General features: G+C 37.7%; 1 protein-coding gene across 2 annotated transcripts in view; it reads left to right on the forward strand.

Annotated features, from left to right (window-relative positions):
* Nucleotides 1–124: 124 nt before the first annotated feature.
* The window catches only part of MDN1 (midasin AAA ATPase 1), a gene marked incomplete at its 5' end in the record, with an annotated part of 103,001 nt that continues 80,247 nt past the window's right edge, over nucleotides 125–22,878 (forward strand). For both annotated transcript variants that reach the window (XM_082047543.1, XM_082047544.1), the window contains 14 exons: nucleotides 125–223; nucleotides 6,980–7,206; nucleotides 7,764–7,988; nucleotides 9,521–9,628; nucleotides 9,706–9,898; nucleotides 11,860–12,072; nucleotides 13,370–13,501; nucleotides 14,982–15,085; nucleotides 16,871–16,985; nucleotides 18,663–18,856; nucleotides 20,142–20,223; nucleotides 20,929–21,024; nucleotides 22,051–22,163; nucleotides 22,693–22,841. In XM_082047543.1, coding sequence (XP_081903669.1) covers nucleotides 125–223; nucleotides 6,980–7,206; nucleotides 7,764–7,988; nucleotides 9,521–9,628; nucleotides 9,706–9,898; nucleotides 11,860–12,072; nucleotides 13,370–13,501; nucleotides 14,982–15,085; nucleotides 16,871–16,985; nucleotides 18,663–18,856; nucleotides 20,142–20,223; nucleotides 20,929–21,024; nucleotides 22,051–22,163; nucleotides 22,693–22,841 — 2,050 coding nt within the window. The remainder of the gene's footprint in view (nucleotides 224–6,979; nucleotides 7,207–7,763; nucleotides 7,989–9,520; nucleotides 9,629–9,705; nucleotides 9,899–11,859; nucleotides 12,073–13,369; nucleotides 13,502–14,981; nucleotides 15,086–16,870; nucleotides 16,986–18,662; nucleotides 18,857–20,141; nucleotides 20,224–20,928; nucleotides 21,025–22,050; nucleotides 22,164–22,692; nucleotides 22,842–22,878) is intronic.

Here is a 22,878-nt window from a genome sequence, read left to right on the forward strand (position 1 = left end):
GCCGCGCGTCCGCCTCGGGCCCCACGTGCCGCGCGGTCCGTGCTGCCGGCGGCTGTGCGCGTGGCTCCTTCCCGCTCCCGCCGCTCCCCTCAGCGCGTCGCCCGCGCTCCGGCGGCGGCGGAGGATGGCGGAGCTGCGGTTCTGTCTGGCGGAGCCGCTGCAGCTGGTGGCGCGCAGGAACGAGAAGAGCAGTGCGGAGCTGGGCAGGTTCCTGGCGAAACAGGTGAGCGAGCGGCGAGGTTCACGGCCTCCCTCCCCCCGGGGCGCGTCTCGCAGCGTCCCCCGCGGAGGGAAGAGGACGCGTTTCACTGCCTTCCCCGCTCCGCGCCGCCATCTCCTCCCGGCAGCTTTGTCTGCTGCCCGCCCCGCCCGGCGACCGCTCCCGCCCCCTCGCACCGGAGCCGCTCGACGGGAGCAAACCCTCCGCTCGCTTTCCGTGCGACCCAGTTACGGTTCTTTCCCCTCCTCGCCCCTTTCAGGGTTGTGCGAGTGGAGTCCTGCGGGGTGGGTTCTCTCCTGTCCCCTGGTACTCCTTCTGTTGCGCTTCCTGAGAAGGCATTTTGCCCCGTGGTTAAAATTTTCAGTGTCTTCCTTGTCGCTTAAGGTAGCTCTGAAAACATGATAGCCAAAGGTAGCATGTTATCCTGGCTATATGCACGTCTTCTTTAATTGCCTTAAAACAGCCTGTGGGGTAAAAGGTAGAGGACTGAATTTTCTAGGATTTGCTTAATTTTTTAAATCTCAGTGTGGTGCTATTCTCACTGGCTTCATATTTTTGTCTGCCTTAACTTTGCAAAGCACACCTGTATTCTAGGTGAGCTGAGACCTAGCTTGTTTCTATCTCTGAAATACTTGAAGGCATCTAATAACAGGATATCGATGCATCAGATGTTATATTATTAATACTTTTTGGGATAGAGCTTTTGAAGCATTTAAGTTGTGCACGCACTTTGGGTCTCAAAATCCGTATTTCAGTTTGAGTATCTAGGAAACATCCCAGTTGTTTGAAGATGATAAGGCTAAATTATATTTTTTTCAGACTGTTGCTTTCCACTCTGAATTACTGTCTCTTAGTTATGTTTGGGGAAGTCTTTCATACTGGTGACGAAGGTTCTCTGTTAGTAGACAGAAGGCTTTTTCTATCAGTACAAATCATAGGATCAAAGTAAAATTGACGTGAATGTATATTCCTGTGTTGGAGAGATGATGCTAATTGATGGGAAAGCAGTGATGAAGAGCTGCTATTCAAGAGAAAGACACAGCTGAGAAATAGAGATGAGGATAAAGCGGATATGTAGTGTAGCATACAGATGGAGTGGTGAACCAGAAGTGAGTGACCCAAGATCTGAGACTGGGAAAGAGACTGTGCCGTTTCCTTTCTGGCAACTGTTTTGAGATATGCTTCAGGTTTACAAGGCTTGCTAGGTGTACATTATTAAAGAGTGATTACATACAGAGAGCCTGGAACAGCACATTAATGAATAATGAGATGTTCTTTTGAAAACTGAATTGCTATTTCCAAGCTTGGAAGCTACAGATCTAGGAGTATGTTTGGCTTATCTTGCCGGTGAACCACCACTGACCAGTGAACCACCACTGACTCCACGTATCGTACCTGATTTCCTACCAGTTGCTTTGTATTTAACTTGGGAAGCATGCATTTTGCAAACCTAGAGCTCTCTTTGCTCTGTAGCTTCACTGTGTCTTTCTGGCATCTTATTTCTTCAGTATTCCATAATAGAATGGAACTTGCACTCAACTGCTAAGTAAGGAACAGTCTTTTGAGATTGATAGTAAAGCACTGTTTATGTGGTGATGGAAGATCTTGCTCTTTGTGCTTTAGTATGTAATAGAAACAGAACCTTTTCTGTAGAATGTTTGTATACCGTTAACTCTGCAAAGGTACAGCAAATTTCTCTGTTCTCAATGAGGAAAATTGGATGAAAAGCTCTCTAAAACAGTCCTTGTTTCCTGCTTATTTTGCGGGTAATTTAAGCAAACTGTATAAGCAGTAGGGCTCCACAAATGCTGGAATGTGCTTTTGCTTCTGCATGTTACTAAAGGTCTGTTTGAATCAGAACATTTTCCTGTGTAGAATTCCAAATGCAGATTTTGTGCAAATGAGTGTATTTTGGCTCCCTGTGATGGTGTAATTTCAGTAGAGAGGTTCATTAATGTGAAGGTGAAAATGTTAGCAGGAATGAAACTTTAGTACAAAAATATCCTTATTCGTCTCTGTCCTTTGAGTGTGCCACTATGCATATGTGCAAAGACATAAATCAGAAAACTTGACCCTTTTGGATATTTCCTCTATTTAGTCTATAGAACCATGTTAAGTGAACTGGCCGTCTCAAGTACGCCATTCTAGATCTTCTGTTCTATTCTGTTGGTGTTTTAGCTTGTTATCCTTCATTTTGCCTTTCATTTTTCTATGTAGGCTCTTATTTATAGCCCTTCAGTCTTCACATTTGATGCTGAGAAGTGCCTTTATTCCTTTGGGTTTTTTTAGTAAATTTAGGAAAAAAAAACGTTGACCTAGCTGTCCCAAATTCACCCAGCTGCTCATTGGCTGTCAGAAAAATGTCCTGATGTCCTGGCAACTAAGACAGGCAGTTTTTGTCCTAAAATATTACTTTAGCTTTTTATTTGATAGGTGAATTAGGCTTTACATCATGTAGCATTATAAATAAGGGAAGATATCTTGCACTTTTTCTTCCCTACTGGAGTGTATTCTTGTCGCCTTCTGCTGCTAGTGTTTTTTTTGTTTGTTTGTTTGTTGTTTTTTTTTTTTTTTGTGGTTTTATTTTAATTTTTGCTTCGGGAGACAGTATATTAATAAATACAGTGATACAAAGTCAAAGAGAACATTCTCACTATCCCTGAAGGAGCGGTCTGTCCATCTCTATCAAATATGATGTACTGGAGGAGGTGTGGGAAGTTACAGCTTGTTCTGCAGGTAGTTGAAGCTATCTTGTTCTTGTGAGACTACGTATCTTCCTGCCTTTTAAATTTTTTTCTTGAAATATATGAGTTATAAGAACACTGCAGGCTCATGTTTTGCTTTATCTTACTGAAGTGGACAGCTGCCAAAAAGTGTTTTCTTTTTGCCTATTCCCAAGGCCAAGCACCACCTTTCTGTTGCTTCTCTTGTCCTGAAACTAGTGAGTGTACTGATGTGGAAAATCTGTTCAATGTTCCCACCCAGTGGAAGACTTTGAAAGATGGATTAATTTGGATCATCTTGCCAAATTGATTGCTGCAGAGTCATACAGTGTTAGAGCTGTTGTATAAGGGAATTGAGCCAAGAACACGTGTTTCTGTGTTGGAGGGGAAGAAGGATCTCCCATGTGCACCCGTTATGCCCTCCTGCTCTTTAGAAATGTCCCATTGTTAAATCTATGTATGGTGTCATGTTCTGTGGAAACACCTGTGAGCCACCATCAGAATTGTGGCTTTCACATAGGCACAAATTGTTCCTTGCTGTGATTTTTCTCTTAGTAATCTTGTGTTTTGGATTAACTCAGTTCTTAATAAAGATTTCTGTACGTTGTGAGCACTGAGTAAATGTAGTGTGTAGTTTGGGAAGGAGGTGTGCAACATGCTGCTGGAGGAACAACTGGGATCATGTTTGACTCCAGGTTTCACTCCTAGCTGTTCTTCTGTTTAATGTCTCTTTCATTAATAATACGCAATGTGTGTATATATCCTATATTTGGAGGGACAGTCTTATGTGATGTTTTCTTAAAGCAGCTGTTTGGAACTGTGGGTGAAAATTTACTATCCCAGATTTGAACACCAGAATTAAACACTTTCAGGTCAGCTGTCCTTTGCTACTGATTGGGAAAGTCGGGTATTTCACAAAGCCACCTTTAGTTAAAAAAACCCTCTGACAGTATTCTTCTTTTCAAAAAAGTTTTTAATTTAGATTCTGAAGGGCTCTGAAATCAAACAGATGGTCTCTTTGTAGAATGAGAATGTTGCCACTGTGATTTTTGAACAGTTTTATATGTCTGAAGGGTACTATACTACACACAATGATTAAAAAACTGCATGCTCTCACAAAATTGGTAATGGAATGGATTTGTTATACAGTAGGCATGTAACTGCAGAATTTTACTGAGTCAGTCACCTGATTTATTTACTGTTTTATTGTAACTGTTCCTTTTATTTGGTATTCAAAGCTCTGGTTAATAAATTAAGCACCTTGTTTGGATAGCCAAAGATGTAATTGATTTGAAGACCAAAGGTGGTACCTTTTTTTTTTTTTTTTAATGATGCAATTGGTCTCCAGTTCCTTTGAGAAGCCTTGGAACTGCTTGTCAGTCATTTTGCTCCTCAAAATGTGATCCCCTCTAATGAACAGTGTGTTGCTTGCTCTGTGATGAATGCAAACCTTCAGCTCCGTTTTTAAAATTATTGTTGATGCTGTTCTTATAGATGAGAGGTAGATAAACATTCCATGTTTTGTAAAAATAAACACAAAGCATTTAAGAAACTGCTTGCAATTAATGTAATGTTTTTGATGCTTGTAGTGTATATAGTGCAGTTTCCCTGATTTCTTACATGCCGTTATGGGATGAGTATCTTTTCAAATGCAGGAGACCCAAGGAACTTGAACAACAGTCTCCCATAGCATCCTAGTTGCTAAGTTGAGGAGGTGTGGTCTGGACAATAGAGTAGTGAGGTGGGTTGCAAACTGGCTTAAGGAGAGAAGCCAGAGAGTGGTAGTCAATGGTGCGGAGTCTAGTTGGAGGCCAGTATCTAGTGGAATGCCTCAGGGGTCAGTACTGGGCACGATATTATTCAATATATTCATTAACGATTTAGACGAGGGAATTGAGTGTACTATCAGCAAGTTTGCTGATGACACTAAGCTGGGAGGAGTGGCTGACATGCCAGTGGGCTGTGCTGCCATCCAGTGGGATCTGGACAGGCTGGAGAGTTGGGCAGGGAATAACCTGATGAAATTTAACAAGGGAAAGTGTAAGAGTCCTGCATCTGGGCAGGAACAACCCCAGGTTCCAGTATATGCTGGGGAATGACCTATTAGAAAGCAGTGTAGGGAAAGGGACGTGGGAGTCCTGATGGACAACAGGATGACCATGAGCCAGCACTGTGCCCTTGTGGCCAGGAAGGCCAGTGGCATCCTGGGGTGTATTAGAAGGGGGGTGGTTAGTAGATCGAGAGAGGTTCTCCTTCCCCTCTATTCCACCCTGGTGAGACCCCGTCTGGAGTATTGTGTCCAGTTCTGGGCCCCTCAGTTCAAGAAGGACAGGGAACTGTTGAAGAGAGTCCAGCGTAGGGCAACCAAGATGATTAAGGGAGTGGAGCATCTCCCTTATGAAGAAAGGCTGAGGGAGCTGGGTCTCTTTAGTTTGGAGAAGAGGAGACTAAGGGGGGACCTTATTAATGTCTATAAGTATATAAAAGGTGAGTGCCATGAGGATGGAGCCAGGCTCTTCTCGGTGGCAAACAATGATAGGACAAGGGGTAATGGGGTCAAGCTGGAACACAAGAGGTTCCACTTAAATTTGAGAAGAAACTTCTTCTCAGTGAGGGTGACGGAGCACTGGGACAGGCTGCCCAGGGAGGTTGTGGAGTCTCCTTCCCTGGAGACCATCAAAACGCACCTGGACATGTTCCTGTGTGACCTCATCTAGGCGCTCCTGCTCTGGCAGCGGGATTGGGCTAGAAGATCTTTTGAGGTCCCTTCCAATCCCTAACATACTGTGATACTGTGAAGTATGCATGTATTGAAGAAGCATGTCGCCAGTGGTATAACCTTAGGGGGTCATCCTTTCAAAGGCAAGGTGTAGGACCTCTGCAGTCCTAAGCTTTTATTTATCTTCTAACAATGAAACCATCCCATCTGCAGGCCCAGGGGCAGGTTTACCTGCATAACAAATGTCTAGGAGAAGCAGAAATTGGCTGCATGTGTTACTAAAATGAAAGTCTACCTGAATATTTGTGTAAGAGTTTAGTAAGTGCTTGTTTTGTTTGGAAAGGGCCTCGCTGTATTTACTGTTTGCCAAGAAAGCTGCTACAGTGCAAATTCATAATCCTGATTTTTTCATAAATCAAAACTACTTCTACTGTATTATATGCTAAACATCATGGAAGTGGAGAAATGCTTGGATAATAACATGAACTCAAAGACCAGATAAATGTAAGCATAAGATACAAGAAATGGGTGATTGTTCTTCAGTAACAAAGTTGGAAAAGTTGGAGGAGATATGAGGGGAGATATGTGTGTGGGTGGGTTGGTTGGTTGGTTTGTTTGTTTGTGTGGTGTTTTTTTTGTTTAGCTCCCTGATTCCCCCGCCCCCCCAAGCAGATGTGAATATGTTTTCCATCTATTTTAAAGCCTAATATTTTCTTTTGCACTGAAAGACCATTTTTATATAAAAATAAGAAAAACGTCAACTTCAAAACTGCAGATACATGCTGCTTCTTGTCTAGAGCATTGCTCACTGTAATTGCTATCAGAAATATGGAAATAAGGTTGTGATCATGATTGATTGAATGCTTTTGTTTTTTTAAAGAGATAGTGAACATGATGCAACTCAAACTATTTTTAGAACTTGGATTCTTAAATGTCTTGTGGTTTTCATGAGACCAAGCTGTTGAGATCACTGGGAATTCTATTAACAAATATGTACTGTTATAACATTTACCCCATTTTTTCTTTAAAAAAAATTAATATTATTTGCTTTATCTATCATTGGTATAATATAATTTACTATTTTGGGACTTGTATGTAATTTCTGTTGTGTTATTCTGCATGTCACTCATTTTTCCCAGTTTTTTAAATATGGAGAGCTGTGTAAAGTACATACTTCCATTGGGAATTTTGGACTCGTTTCTGTTTTCTGAGAGATTTGTTCCTATAAAATTCAATATGAGTCCTGCATGAATTGTTCTGAAGCTAAAAGTCCAAATCACTTCCCATTTAACCAGTTCTTTCGTTCCATTCATCTAGATTTGGACTCAGCAGGATCGGCAATGCATCCTCGATACTTTAGCACAGTTACTACTGGATAAAGAATGTACTCTATTGATTGGTCGTCAAGTTCGGCCGATCTTGTTGGATTTGTTAGAAAGAAATGCAGAAGCCATTAAAGCTGGTGGCCAAATCAACCATGATCGGCATGAAAGGCTGTGCGTAGCAATGAGCAAGCTGGTTGCTGACCACCCTGATGTTTTGCCGTGAGTAATGTCATGTCCTTTTGTTTGATGTTCGAACGTAAGGAGTAAATGCTTGTCAGAGTTCACTGGTGACAGAGGTGAAGTTAGTTTGGATTGTCTCCCACAATAAAAAATGTGTTTTGAATTGAATGATTTAGAAAACATGAGTCTTAAACACAGCTTATTTAAATTGTGTTGTAAGATCTAATGTTATTTTCATCTTGATGATCAAAAGAAAAGCAAAACAGCTGGCATAAAACTTGCTCACAATGAAAATCTCTGCATTTAAGGTTAGACGAATCAGTATTTTTCAGTAAACAAGCGATCGAAGAGATTTCTTCAAAGGCAGTACTGTTTCCCCTTGATAATTAAGTAATGATTCCTAATAAGGAAAAGTATCTGTTGTCAGCTGATTGCTGAGGTGGTTGTCTTTCCCAAGTATGGACAAATATAGGCCTTAGGTCTCAGTATACCATCACTCACTGTCTCGGGACCTATGTTCTGACATTTTTGTTAGTGGCTATTTTCCTTTTCTCTGGCTTAGATGTCTGTGTTCCATCTCTTTCTCTCTTCTAAAGGTTTGCTTTAAGGTATTTTAAGAATACATCACCAGTTTTCCAGAGGCTTTTCCTGGAGAGCTCAGATGCAAACACAGTCCGATATGGACGCAGGCGAATGAAGTTACGGGACCTCATGGAGGCAGCCTATAGATTTTTACAAAAGGAGCAATCAGTTTTCCGAGAATTATGGGACTGGAGTGTGTGTATTCCACTCCTAAGGAGTCATGACACTTTAGTCCGTTGGTAAGTTAAACACCCCTAGATCTTCTCCATTTAAAAGATGTATCTGTATCTTGAATTGTATTTAACCATGTTCACATGCAAGTAGAAAAGAATCTTCTTTTGTACTGATGGTATCTACTCTACCTGTGCTTCTTACTTATCTCTTGAAAGCTGTAGTCATGTATCACAGAGTGAAACTTAAGCTAGCTCTTAGTTGTGATTAAAGCTGTGGTCTGGAGAATCCTTTCAAATAACTTCAGTGTATTCAAGTTGAATTCATGGGAGATGGTGAATTTATCACTTCACCTCTACTGTAAGCCTGTTGGTGTATTGCATGCATTTTAGCAGGTTAGCCTAGAAAAATGTAGACATGAATGTACTCTTACTCCAACTCACATTACAATATATTATACTGTTCTGCATTGATATGCTATTAAGGAGGTTGTTTGTTTGTTTGTTTGTTTTCTATTGCTTGTGTATAGACATTTCAGCCACTGAAAAGCTTGGCTTATTTAAGCTATGCTTCCGAATTGGCTTTGTTGCAGACTTTGCATGTGGTTTTGGTCAAGTGTTTTATGTTAGGTGTCTGCCTGCAGGGTTTCAACCTAGTCACATAATCTACCTTATTTATGTGAGTAGTAGTATTGGTAGTGCCTTTTATTAATTTAAGAAAAGGTCTTGAATAGTAAACATGAATTCAGAAATATGGTAGTAACACATAATGTTAACGTAAGGTGTATAATTTAGGAAGGGCAGAAACAAGAATAGTGACAAATCTGTTGGCCATTTAGGAAGCTCTTCAGGATGACATACACTTAAGTAGTCTCGGAAAAAGAAACAGAATTTCTAATTCATTGACTGGAATTGGCTTACCTATTCAGCTAATAATCTTAAATGAATGCTCTGACTTTTAAATTTTGTCATGAATCAATCTTCTGGCAACTCTTTTTCTTCCCCCACTGCCAAGCTTATTGAAAGCTTTGTTCTTGGAAAGTAAAAACAGTGGTATAATAAATGAAAAGTGTTTTATGATTTGTATTAAATGTCCTCTTTTTGCAAGGCAGATTTATATAGTAATGAAGTCAAGACTTGGGAGTTGTTGGCTTCTTTTGGCACTGAGTCTTGAGTTCATGGTGTTAGGGTTATTTTAGAAATGTCATTAAATAGAAAGCAATTTTGAAAGGGAAACGGTAGTAGGAGAAGAAAAATGTCAAGCAAAGAAAACCCAGTTTTCATTGTCCCTATATTTACCTTCATTTATTTGGGAAAGTGCTCTCCTTTACTATACTTCTGTTGATCATTCAGTCCTTCAGAGAAAGGTTAGCTAGTTGGTGTATAGATGATGAAGTGTGCCATGGTAGAATTGCTTTTCTCAGTTCTGAGGTATTTCTCTAATCTTAAAGAACAGTACACATAGCCCTAAAATTATTTCTATGAAGAAAGTTTTCTGTATGTTTTTCCAAACTTGATATTTTGGGTTGCAACTGACAGTTGTCAAACTAAATTTCATAAGACTATGTTTTGACATGCTTTGTTCTAAATATAATTTTTAGGTATACTTCAAACTGTCTTGCTCTGGTTACATGCATGAATGATGAGCATAAATTATCTTTCCTGAAGAAGATATTCAATGCTGAGGAGCTGATACATTTCAGACTAAAGTAAGAACGTTTAAAATCTTGCAGTCTTTGTTTTTGTTGATGGCTTTCAGTTGAGTTAATAAACATGGATTTCACAGGCTGCTAGAAGAATGTCAGCTGCAGAATGTGGAACAAGCCCTTGTTTTGGCCAATCCAGACTCCTCATTTTGGCAGAAGGAGAAAGAACTTCAATATTCACAAGGGCATATTGTATCGGGTGACCTCTCTGCAAACGTAGTAGCTGTATGTGGTATCGTGCTGCCTAGACTACAGCTTGTTAGTGAACAGCAGGTATGTAACCCAGGGTGCAGTCTGTGCCTTTTTTTAAGAATTCCTAAATGCAGTGAACTGACTTTATTTCCTGCTTAAATGGTGTTGAGATACCATGGGTAATGTGTGTATCTTTAGCTTTCTTGATATGTGCTGTAAGTTAGAGTTGCATAATATTGACACTGCAAAGAAGCTGTGCAGTGGAATGATGCAATGAAGACATAATAGTGCTATTCATGTTATCTTCATGTAGAGGTTCTTATGAATATACTACAAAAGAATGTTCAGTCTTATGTAGTATTTCCAGTCCAAGTCAGGGTGATATTCCAGAGCTGAGCAAAGCCAGGATCAGGCACAGTTGCCTTTACCTGCATGAAATAGTTTTTTAATGCTCTACAGACATCTCATGAACAGCCTTCCTCCAAACATATTCCTAGTTCTTCTCTTAAAACAAAAGAAAACAAAGCTGCTACTTACTCTTCTAGAAGACAGAAAAAGGAGAGAGGAAGTGAGCAAGAACTTGTTTTCTCAACTTGAGTGAAGTAATGCAGAATTCAGTGCCTTACAGTTTTAGGAAGACCATTGAAGGCATGAGCATTTTTAAGCAAGCAGTATTTAACCTTTTTTCTCTTGAGATGGTGTTCATTTTGAACTGTTCGGGTTCTTCTTTGTAACTGCAGCCACTGTTCTTGACTGTTTTAGCTCTTAGCTGAGTATTTCTGTTTGATTTTGTGACACTGATCTACAAACAAAGGACAAAGAACAGAATGAGGACTACCAATATCCAGAATTCCTTGAGTAGCAGAAGCAAGGAAAGAGGAATTTCCTCCCAAATTCTTCCCACTCCCCAACTTCTGTAGTTGAATTTCCTGTATTCTAGCTTTATGTATAGGATTGAGAGTGTGGTTTGAAATTCATTGCAGCAGCAGAAACTGTAGAGCTGTTTAAGGAGAGTTTTACTCCCATGCCAGACTTGCTGCTGCAGCTGTGCTGAAACTGGGCCATGCTGTAAACTGGATTACTGAAAAGATACTCTTTGTCTATGAGGGAGGAGACAACTTCCTCAAAAGGCACACTTTCATTTTTTGAATAGCCACAGGTATTTCACTGATCTGGTGTGCAGTGTAGTTCAAGTTTCATTAGGGAGGTGGTTCCAGTTACAGCTGAGGAGGTGTGATGAAGAGGTAGGAGCAAACTATGAGGGAAAGCAGGTACTCTTGAAAACTAGCAGTGTTACCAGAAAGAAGTACCTGAAACTATATCTGAAAAGAAGATGAAACTTAAATACAAGACACTCGTTTCGGTGCAGTATGTACTCTGATTTCTTTTCTCTATGCCTTTTGTCAGGAAAGCACTAATTTTTGTGCTGTATACTTATATAGAAGTGCCTGTAGGAGAGTTAAAATACTTGGAAAGTATCTGTAGCATTGATAAATTACCATTCAATAAACTACATTAATTGTATTTTGGATAAAATCTAAATGTTATTGAATTTACGTATTTTTCTTTTCATGCACTGAATTTGATGATCTTATACTTTGGCCTGTGCAGAAAGAAGTAAATACAACAGTTAATATTCATACATGCATCATCTGAATCTAACTGCTGTTTGATTTGTCCTGTGATTTGGATCCATTATGGTGACTTAATTTCACTTATATTGCAAAATGTATTTGGTTGGCGTATGTTATGATTGAATAGTTACTATGCCTGTACTGACTACTTGGTGTGAACTCGCTTTGGGAACAAATTGTACAAATACTTTATCAAGTGTTTCACCTATAATAGGTTTTTGATGAAATATATTTTAATATCTATCATTAAATACAGCTTTAGAATCCTTTATTTTATTTGATATGTGTTGACAGATCTGCAGGCCAAAATTTTCAAGTTGTCAGACTCACTTTTGTAATTGTTCTGTGTTGTACAACCTGGAAAAAAGTAACAGTTTCAGTGTAGTAACTCATATTTTGTTTGAACAGGAAAGTAACAGCAGCCATTTTGTTTTGGTTGAATCTGCCTTCACAAATCTTCAAAACCTTGCTATTGCTGTAGCATATCAGAATCCTGTTTTATTAGAAGGACCAATAGGATGTGGCAAAACTTCTTTAATTGAATATTTAGCGGCAGTTACAGGAAGAGCAAAGCCGCCTCATATTTTGAAAGTCCAGCTTGGGGATCAAACTGATAGTAAGGTAACTGATGTTGCTTTATATTTGGATGATCGAACATAATTTTTACTTAAAGCATAGACTTAAAGTTCTGTATAAAATAATGTTTAACTTTTTACCCAAAGACCTCAGACGGCCCAACTCTGTAGTATAGATCCTAGTATTGGTGAGAATAAATAAATGTGAAGAAAAATCAGAGTTAAATTTCAGTAGGTTTTAAATTCTGTGCATAATTGTGCTGTATCTGTTTCATTCAAATTATGTTTTATTGTGGTTGTTCTATGCGGAAGAGCCCTATTGATTTTTTTAAATAGTATCATTTTTAATTTAAAAATTATTTGTATTGAGAAAAAATTATTCCAAGATTACTCAAGCTGGTGCTGAAGGTTGTATGGACACTTATTTCAGTTTAAGTGAGCTAATGTCAGTTTAATCTTTTTTGTGGTAAAGCTGAGATGAAGTAAGATCTTGTGGTGCTGAGGACACTTTTAATCACGTAATAGTGATCTAGCTCTACCTGTAGAGATAAAACCAGAGGTGAAGATAATTTCACATTCTTCTGGATTTGCAGATATATATATATTTTGATATTGAATTGATTTATGTTGTTTGGCTCAATTTATATTTAGTTTTCCAAGGTGATTAATGTCTACCAGAAGTGCTACATGAAAGTTTTTATTAGCATGCATAAGCACCTTCTTTACTTGCATAGAACAGCTGATCTCACCATCTCATGACTGTTCTCTACAAAAGTATCTTTTCATATACATGAGTATGACCACGATATTAAGAAAAAAAATGTTAAAGTTCAAGGTACAAAATATGAAATGTAAATTAAATGAGAAAAGTAGTGAAACCATAAAATTAATTATTTAAGGAATGCTTAAATGTGGAAGTTATGACTTTACAGGGAAGCAACACTTGACTGGTTTTGTATGTTTGAATAACTTGCTTTACAATTCCGCTTACAAATTTCTCAAAAATGTAAAATAAAGTTCAGTGCAACCCTAGACAGTTCTGTATGTTATACTATTAATTGTTAATTGTGGTGGCACAGCTGTGTAAATTGACTTCCAATTATCTGGTTCATTTTAATTACTATTTCAGTTAGATTATCATAGGTGGGGAGGGGTGAAACTTTTTTTCCTTAATTAAAAAAGTGTAATGATGGGCACAGATTATCAGATGGATTGTTTACTAATGTGAAGGCTAAGTAAGTGTTACTTGTGTATCAACTTTAGTAATTTTTTAAAGTTTTTACTCTGAGTTTTTAAGGGATGTAATGAGCAGGTCTCTAATTTACTGATTATTTCTGTTTTAGATGCTGCTTGGTATGTATCGTTGTACAGATGTACCAGGAGAGTTTGTGTGGCAACCTGGAACCTTGACACAAGCTGTTACTCAAGGTCATTGGATACTTCTGGAGGATATTGATTATGCCCCTCTGGATGTGGTATGTAGGTTCATGTTTGCTGTAAAGTACTAGTCTTAAGGCACATACTAGTAATTTTTGAAGTCTAATCACCATGAATTCTGCAGCAGCATGCTGAAAATACTGCCCCTTTTAAAACAGATCAGAAAGAATGAATCTCTGTCTTCATTCCTATCATAGTACACCGCATTAGTTTTTGTCTTCGTTTTAGAGAAGTCATGACATTGCCACTGATGCCATATTTCACTCTGAAGATTTAAACTGACACTGATAATGAGCTATGTGTCTTTTAAGTTGTGTTTTAATATTTGAAAACAAATGTGGCCCCAAGCACCACAGAATATCATCCATGTATTGGAGTCGTGCTGTTAAGAAGGTACTGGAGGGTTTTTAGTGTTTTCTTGTGTGGGGTTTTTTTAGTTTTGTAGTTTGCTTGTTTTTCTTACACATTTCTTACCTCTGGCTTGGACATTAAAAGTATTTTTTTACATTAAGCAGTATCGGTTTTAACAGATTTCCTATTTCCAGCTCCAGAACCATTAGCTAGACTGTCATCCTTCACTTTTGAAGTAATGGTTGCTGAAAGCATGTCTTCTGCAAGAACAACGTCATAAAGATGTTTTGCTATATAGGCCTGCTCGACATTCTCCAGATACTTATTTTATTTCATATCTGTTTTCATTTTGTATCATTTCATATGAGGCATTGTTTCTGTGACTAAATAACCTGACAGTTTGTTTACTGAGTTCTGGGCTTCAGAAATATAGGGAATTCATACGAATGCCGAGACATACTGCTTGTATATACTAGACAGTTTTTCACTGCCAGAGGGTCATGCGCTTACTTGCTTCTGTGGACTTGGTTTGTTGCATTCCCTGTGTAGTATCCTGCATTCATTTCTCCTTTTCTTCAGGTCCTCCCTGCAGGCATCCTGTCTCCTTTCTCCATATCAAAGTCTCCACATTTGCCTCCCTTGGTGCTGAGGGATCATTGTTGTCCTACCTCCCTTTTTTCTTTCCACCATTATTACTGTCCTTCTGCATGGAAGTGTAGATTCATTAAACAGATACCGAATTCTCCTGGGAGTAGCAATGTATACACTGAAAAATGTTGATGTTTGAGAATGTCATCTTTGTTGAGACGAAAATAAGGCTTCTGATGCAAAAGTGTCCAATAATTCATTTGACAATTCAAAAGAAATACTTTTAATTTGGACTTGGCAGTGTAAAGATTGTAATTTCTGTTCTCTTATCATTAAATCTGGATACAGGAGAAATAAGATATGTAAACATTACACGTGTGATTTCCACTGCTAATTAAAATTATTGGCGACTGCAGTTCCTGTTAGCATCACTTGGGAGTGCAATCTGTGGGCACAGCAGTTGCTGACAATGTAGTGGAAGTGCTGGAGCATCTCAAGTGTGGAATGAGTGTGGATGGGTGTGCTGTCTGTACAGCCTCACAGGCAAAAAAATGTTTTATAAATTTTCTTCTCTTCCAGATCTCTGTGCTGATTCCTCTTTTGGAAAAAAGAGAGTTGCTGATTCCTGGCCGTGGTGACTGTTTAAAAGTAGCATCAGGATTCCAGTTTTTTGCGACCAGGAGGTAGGCTTGTAAAGTTAAATGAGGTTAAGAGCATGGATATCCTATTTTTAAGTCAAAGACAGGAAATGCAAAGTACTTGGGCAGGAGTATTTTAGCCATTTCCCATTAACAAGCAATGGAAGTGATAGAAGTTGTGAGGGGAATTTTTTCACTTTAGAGCAGCCTTATATTACTGTTGGGTGAATCCAGTCTTTGTACAGAAAGGTCACTTCAACAGGGCTGAGGGAATGAAGCTTTCCAGGAGGAACCCTACAAAACCAACCCCTCACTGAAACAATATACCACTCTCAGCAATTACTGTGTGATGAAGGTTTATAATTGATATTCACAAGGTGTCTTGACTGGCTAGTTTAAACAGCAGCTGTGTAAAAGATTTCTTGGTTTTGCGGATCTTGGGGTAGTTGGTAGTCTGACTGATTAGTTTTCTGGGGTTTGTTTTTTTTTGTTCCACCTCTTTGAGCAGTTGTATACGTGTGTTCCCTGGAAGATATTTTGAGAGCTTCATGAATAATTTAAACAGAAACCTGTGTCTATAATGATATAAAGCTGTTTTATTTGGGAATCATGAAAAGAAAATAGAAGGTGAAAAAAAATAAAGAAAATCTGACTTGTGGAAGTTTCGTGTCAATATAGACATTTGTAATGTTTTCTAACCAGAAAAAAAGATTTAAGGTACTCTCTCTGCTTTCACTGCAGTAATGCCTCGTGCATCAGATGTCAGAATGTCTTCTTGTATATTAAGACATACTATTGTATCAAGATTAAAGGGTGGGATATCTAGAAATGGAATGGTTACATGGTTTTCAAATGTTTTATAGTTTACTTGAAAGCTTTTAACAAATTTTCCTGCTTTTATCTTCCTTCCATAAATTTATTATTTTCTTTTTTCCTTCTTTTTCTGGATTTGATTCTTTTGTATTCAACTCTCTTTTGGTTGCCATATATTCTCAGATTTTTTTCTTCTGTATACTTGGTAAACAGTTTATAGCAGCAAATTATAGTTTTGCATTAGGCTAGTTAGAGCAGATTCAGTAAGTCAGTTGCAGTTTCCAGCTGTGAAATATTATTAACAAAACAAAACAAAAGAACCAACAAACGAAAATAACAAAAAAACAAAACAAACAAACACAGACACAAAACCAAAAACCAAAACAACAAACCCACAACTACCACCGAAACAACCAAAAACCATACCAAACACCAAACTCAGTATGTAACACTTTGTATGTGCAAGGCTACTTCCACAGTGGGTGTAACACATAGCTGCATAGTTAGTTGTCAGTAAAAAAAAAAACCACCCACAGACCAAAATGTATAACAGAATCGACTGTGAGCCTGAAGAATGAGGAAAATAATCAGGAAAGACTGTAGAGGGCACAGGGACTAGAGATGCTTTTCTTTCTTCTCTGCAATAGAGCACAGATCCTTTAGGATCCGTGGAAGATATTTCCCAGGTCACTTCTGTCAGGCTTCTCTCTTTACAAAGGAGTCTTTATGTTGCTTCTGATAGACTTCTCGTCAGTTGTCTTTCTGCAAGTATCTCTAAGGAGATCTTGCACTGCAGGGTGAAATAACACTATGATAAAAGAACAGATAATTTGAAAAGCAGAGATAGGCAAGGTAAGATATGTGACAGTACAGTCTCAAAGAGTGGGTGATCTGTACACGCGCATTATGCTGTAGCAGCAGCATGTAACATTATTTGATGTACAGGAATGCCCTGAAAATGTTGAATTCTTCAGCAAGATCCAATATGCTGTGTTTCTTCATTTTGCCTTGATTTAGGATATTCAGTTCTGGTGGTGGTTGGTACAGGCAGCAAAGCGGCCATGCTGCTCTGCTGGACAAATATTGGACCAAAATACATCTGGATAACATGAGCAAAGGAGAACTCAAGGAGGTATGGTGTGTGTTGCTCTGTTGTGTCATGTGAATAATCATTTCAATTAAAGGTAATAAATGTTTTTCAGTAATAAATTTGATCCTTATTTTTATCTCCAAGTTCCACAATACACCTTTATAACTACAGATTTATCCTGCCAGTTTTGAAGTAAAATGGCAGTTTGTCAGGAAAATTTGAAGTGAATTGAACAAAGATTCCTGAACTTGCTTTGTCAAACACAGTTCTACTTTTGATGGATCCAAGAAGAAAATGACTTTGCCATTTTGTAGCCCACAGAGATTTAAAAACAGATAAAATTAAGAAAAGAAAAATTGAGCATACTTTAATCTTGAGTTCTGAACTTTGAGATTAAAACTAGTTGGTCAGTTATCAATGAAAAATAATCTGTTTCTGTCGATATCTTTTATAATCTCTAGGGAATGTTTGCTTTGTGTAGTCCTTCAAAAAATTAAGGGAGTCCAGGGCTTAAACTGAAATAGAATTCTCTAGAGATTCTTCTTTTTTAAAAGAGCCTTGCCTAAGGGAAAAGGGGTGAATAGTCTCTAGCAGAAGAGTTGAAGAGAAAGTTCTGATTTTTTCTAGAAGATAGTATTTCCATAGGATTCATTCACTCATTGGAACTTGTTCAGCAGCCAGCACAGTTATCGGTGACTTTAAATATTAAATATTTTTCCATTTTGTCATTTGTCTGCTAATTGTGTGAGGAGTGGGGCAAGAACGGCACTTATTTTGTACTCCTAGATTTTGTTGGAGGGGGAGCAAGTAGAGACACAGGAAGGCCTCTGCAGACAGTTTGCTGGAGATATACACACTTGTGTGCTGTGGCTGTTTCTACTACAGAGAGATCCACATGGGCAGGAATTCTAGCAAGCTGACAGTATTAAGAAAAGACTATCTGGCCAAACTGATGTGTCAAAGACAACCTCCAGGTTTTGACTGTCAAAACCTTAAGAAAAAAGGAAGCTTCGGTGCTAAGTGTGTCACCACTAGGTTCTTTCTGTTCTTTTTTGTAACTTGGTAGCTCAAGTCACAAAAACATCTAAATCTAACATTGTGCAAGATTCTGTAGTACTTAGAAGAAGAGATAGTGGTAGAAAACACTCGCTTGTCTTGAAAATAGACTTGCGTTCTTTAGGTTTATCTTAAACTCAGTTTGGCAGGGTGAGACCAGGGTTCCTGGCCTGTGTCTGTGAAAGGCTTGTTTTTGGAAGCAATAATTTTGGTTGGCAAGCTCTAGTAGAGAGAGCTGAGCTGAAAGGAAATTACAGAAGAAAAACTAGTCCCTTAATGTGTCTTTGTCAGCACAGTGAATAGACAACTTGAATGCTCAAAAAAAATTCGTCATAAGAAGACAGGAGATAAGAGCTTTTGTTACCAGTCATGAAGTTGTACGATTGTGATTTGAGTTTAATTAGGGCTGAATGTACCTCTTGTTCTTCCTGTTATTTGTGCAAACGTATTAAATGAATTAGACTTGGCAAAATTAATTTTTGGCATCCAAATCAATATCGTACATGTTACAATGACTTATTTTCTTCAGATGAGAGATTCCAAGAGAGCAGTTTTGTGCAGCTTGCTAGTTTGAGTATCTATTGAAGTGTATCCTATTAAAATCGGGGGGAGGGGGGGTGTTTTTCTTCTGATGCTAAAGGTTTGTGTTTGTTTTGTTTTCAGGTTCTTCAAAGGCGATACCCCAACCTTGCTCTTGTAACTGATCATTTGCTAGACATTTACATTCACCTTACGGGAGATAAGTATCAGGCATCAGAAAACAGTGCTTCTGGCTCCACAAACACACCAGATGATTCATCAGAATCAAGATCAGAAAATAAGAAACCAAATCTGGAAGGAAGAGAACTATCTCTAAGGTTGCTTTTCTTCCACATTTATGAGAAGGAAATTTAGTCAGCTAGCTTCAGAGATAGAACGGTTTATCTTTTACCACTATTTAAAAAAAAACTAAGAAAAAAGTTTGAATAATTAAACTGGAATGTCATAAAAACTGGAAAAATCAATTTTTAATTTTAAAATAATGGTTTATGTACATTGAAAAAATATCAATCTGAATTATTTAGGGCTTCCTATTTGCTATATATTTTTTGAGGAAAAAGTGTAGGTTTTGTCATATGTGGTGCTGAGTTGATATCAAGCCATATGGATTACTTTTCAGTTCATTTTAACACAAAATATCAGTTTGTTAAGAACTGTTGACTAGAGTGTACCGTATAATGTTCTCACAATAGCTAGTAGGTAATGTTTTCAGCAATTGTATATATTTGCTTATCTAGATAATTCTGTATTAGACACTCAAAGCATTCTAACTTAGAGAAGACTGAAAATAACCAGATCTGTAATGTACCATTAATTTCAGAATTTTTATGATTAAATGCACCTTGGGGTTCAGTTATTTCTTCCCCTCATACCAAATGTCAATTTACTCCTGTGGAATTTCTGTAGCCAGTAGTGCTTTGTGAATTAGTCAGTAAATACTAGGTGTGGGTAGTACCTAATATTTTTGTGAGGCATAAGAATGCCACTGTTTTTAAAACAGCATTTGTTTCTCTAGAATCAGGTGTTTCCTTTTCTTGCCTTTCAGAAGTTTGTGTTGTTGATAAGGAATCAGTATCTTGAAAAAATATTTTTTTATACATTTCTGGATAAAAAGCTTGCTACTTTTCATTTTTTCAATTTCATAATTACTGTATGGTTTAAGGGAGTATATGTTACCTACAGAGTGTTTCAGAAAGATGGACCCAATTTGAAATCACTTGTATCTCTGCAACCACTGCAAGGCACAGAGTTTCAAATTATTACCTCTAGGTTTCTAAAACTTCATAAGTCATTAAACCATTTGTAAATTTTTAGGTAATTGTAAGATGCTGCTGTCATTAAATATACTGCTTTGAAATTGGGTACATCCTTTTCAAACACCCTGTATTTCTAAGCAATGTATCTGAAACCAACACTGTTGGTCTTTGTGTGCTCAGCTACTCTTTAGAATTAGCATCCTATTTATATGTGTCTTCCCATGTACAACTTACACAGCAACTAAATGTGCAATTGCCAGAAGATGACATAAGACCTAAGCTGAACATGAAAGAAGGTGCTGTGTGTTTTGGTTTGATTGTACCAAATATTTTTTTTTCTTTTTAGAGACTTACTGAATTGGTGCAGCAGGATTGCTTACAACTTCGACAGTAATTCTTCAACCACAGCAGTGAATATTTTTCAGGAGGTGCGGTAAGACTTGATCCAGAAATTGCTTACCCAAATTTCTAGCATTGTCTCACAAATCTTTAAATATGCTATTTGGGAATGTGAGATGAGAATTTAGATTTGGTTTTATTTGAGGCAACTGGGCTTTAGTTGGAATATTTGTGATCCATCTGTTGGAGGCTTTCCTCACTGCTAGGAAAGTTGTTTGCAGTAATGTGCTGAAAGCCAGTCCAGAGTTATTACTGTCATACAAATAACATGCTGCAACATAATTTTAACTGATATGAGCTGGGATTGCTTAGGATGAAGAGTAAAAGTTTTAAGAGCTTTCGTTTTTCTTTTAATATGAGGCTTCTTTCCTATGCATCAATATATGTTCCAGGTTTGAAATTTTTCAGGTGGGCATCAGTCTGAGGTCATTTTAAGATGTGAGATCTCAGTGTGTTACTTCCTTTTCCATTTTGGTCCATTCATGTAAAAACAGCTTCTGTGACTGGACATGGAAAAGTTTTTACTTTCAGTAGAAACTCCCTACACTACAGAGTTCAGAAGTTCTTATTACATCCTTTTGAACTCCATTGTTTGATTTGATCTGTGGACAGTGAAATGATTTTATTTACCATGGCTAGATTGGATGCAGTCTCATGTAAATTAAGGTGGTGCTTGTCAGACGATATCACATAAAATTTGCATTGATGGAGTTCGTTTGTTTTTGGTTTGACAGGCATTGGACTGTTTCACAGCTATGCTGTCCAACCAAGGGAGCCGACAGAAAATGGCAAAAGTTATTGGAAGTAAACTAAACATTACCAAGAAAAAGGTATGTTGAGCCATAATTAATATTATGTGTGTTGATAGTATTCTATAGCTTGCAATTTTTGTAGTGATGAATTTAAATGTGTTGTTCTAATTTTCTTAAAAATTATGACCATCTCTCTGTCCTAATAACTTTTTTAGCATTTAGGGTGGATGCATGTTTTTCTCCTGTTATATTTTCAGCTGTGTTTTTTTTTTTCTCTGAAAGTTCCAGTGAACCTAATGGCCTCCTCATGCAGAAGAATAATCACACAGCTGGAACAGTGCAGTTGCCTAAGCACATGATACTGCTAGATGCACAGAGTAGTAAAAAATGTGTTTTTTCTTTGGTGGTTACAGTGAACTTTAATCACTTGAACAAAGACATCAGAGAGAAACATAATCTTTCTCAGTACTTGTTCCGTAATCATTGATTCAAAAATCAAGTATTTTGCTAGGAGGCTAGTAACTATATATTAATAGTGTGTGATATAAATGGCTGAGTTAGCTGACAAAGTAATGAATTAGTTTATTTCTGACTATAGAAGTTTGGCTGCAAAGAAAATTCCCTCTGCTACTTTAAGATGGAAGAACTTGTCAGCTGGGTGGACAGAAACTTCTATGGACTTTTCTTTGTCCTTCATCCTTTGCATTATTTCAATATGGGAATCTATTATCCTTGGTCAATGGCAAAATATCCTTGTTTATACAGAGATATTCACCAAGGTTATTTGGAGGGAGGTTGTTGTTTATTATTATTAAACTGTTCTCAGGTTCAAGTTTATGTAGTTGAACTACCACAGAAGTAGGCAGAGTAGAAATATAATGGCATAGACCTGTAACCAAGTTATTAAATGGAAAGTTGTTCTTACAGGCTGTAACACTTCTGAAGTCCTTCAGTATTTTAGGTGATGAGTATGTAAAACCTGCAAAATACAAAATAATGAAAAAATAGCTTGCTACAAAGTGCTACTGGTAACATAGCATGGATGTTCTTAATGTGATGTTGTAGGCAACTATAGTATTGAAAGTTTTGATGCTTCCTTTGCAGGTAGAGTTCTTTTGTGAACTCTATAAACCAGAAATTCTAATACGGGAACAAGAAGTCTCTATCGGAAGAGTGCATCTCAAGAAGAAAGAAACACAAGCTCTCACTGTACGAAGGTACAATATCTTGTAGTTTCCATGTGAATTGAAATATTTTGTGGTGGAATAGAATAGATTGGAAGTCACAGGATTTAAAAAAAAAAAAAAAAAAAAAAAGGCAAATTGTATATTCTCTCTCCAATGGAAGGAATGTGATGAGTTCTTGTGATCGGAGCTTTACCTTGCATATCTTAAAGGCTGTCTGCATCATACTTCTGCCAGCCAAAATGTGCAGATTTTCAGTTTCTTTTGAACTACAGTTTCTTCAAAGCAATGTGCGTCCACAGCTGTTTTAATAGTATGTGACACAAATTCTGCTGACCGGGAAGTTCTTTAAAAACTCCTGATTTTCTAGGTTGTGTGTTAACAAAAGTAAGTATCTTACAAGGGCATCTTGGAACTAATTTTTTCTACAAACCTTTTTTTTCTTAATAATAATTTAAAAAAAAATCCTAAATTGAACCACTCTTCTAAAAATAATTAAGGTAAGATTAAAATGAGATCCTTGATGAATCTTGGTTTTGAGTTGCTTCCTTTGTTTTTTCAGAGCAAAACAAACCTTTGCTGCCACAAGGCCATCTGCAGTATTGATTGAACAGCTTGCAGTTTGTGTTGTCAAGGGAGAGCCTGTGCTTTTGGTTGGTGAAACAGGAACTGGCAAAACCTCAACTGTTCAGTACCTTGCTCATATTACAGGTAAATCAATTGTGAAGACTTTAACTTACATGAAGAC

Source organism: Streptopelia decaocto (assembly GCF_964273445.1).
Source record: "Streptopelia decaocto genome assembly, chromosome: 3".
NCBI classification, from domain to species: domain Eukaryota; kingdom Metazoa; phylum Chordata; class Aves; order Columbiformes; family Columbidae; genus Streptopelia; species Streptopelia decaocto.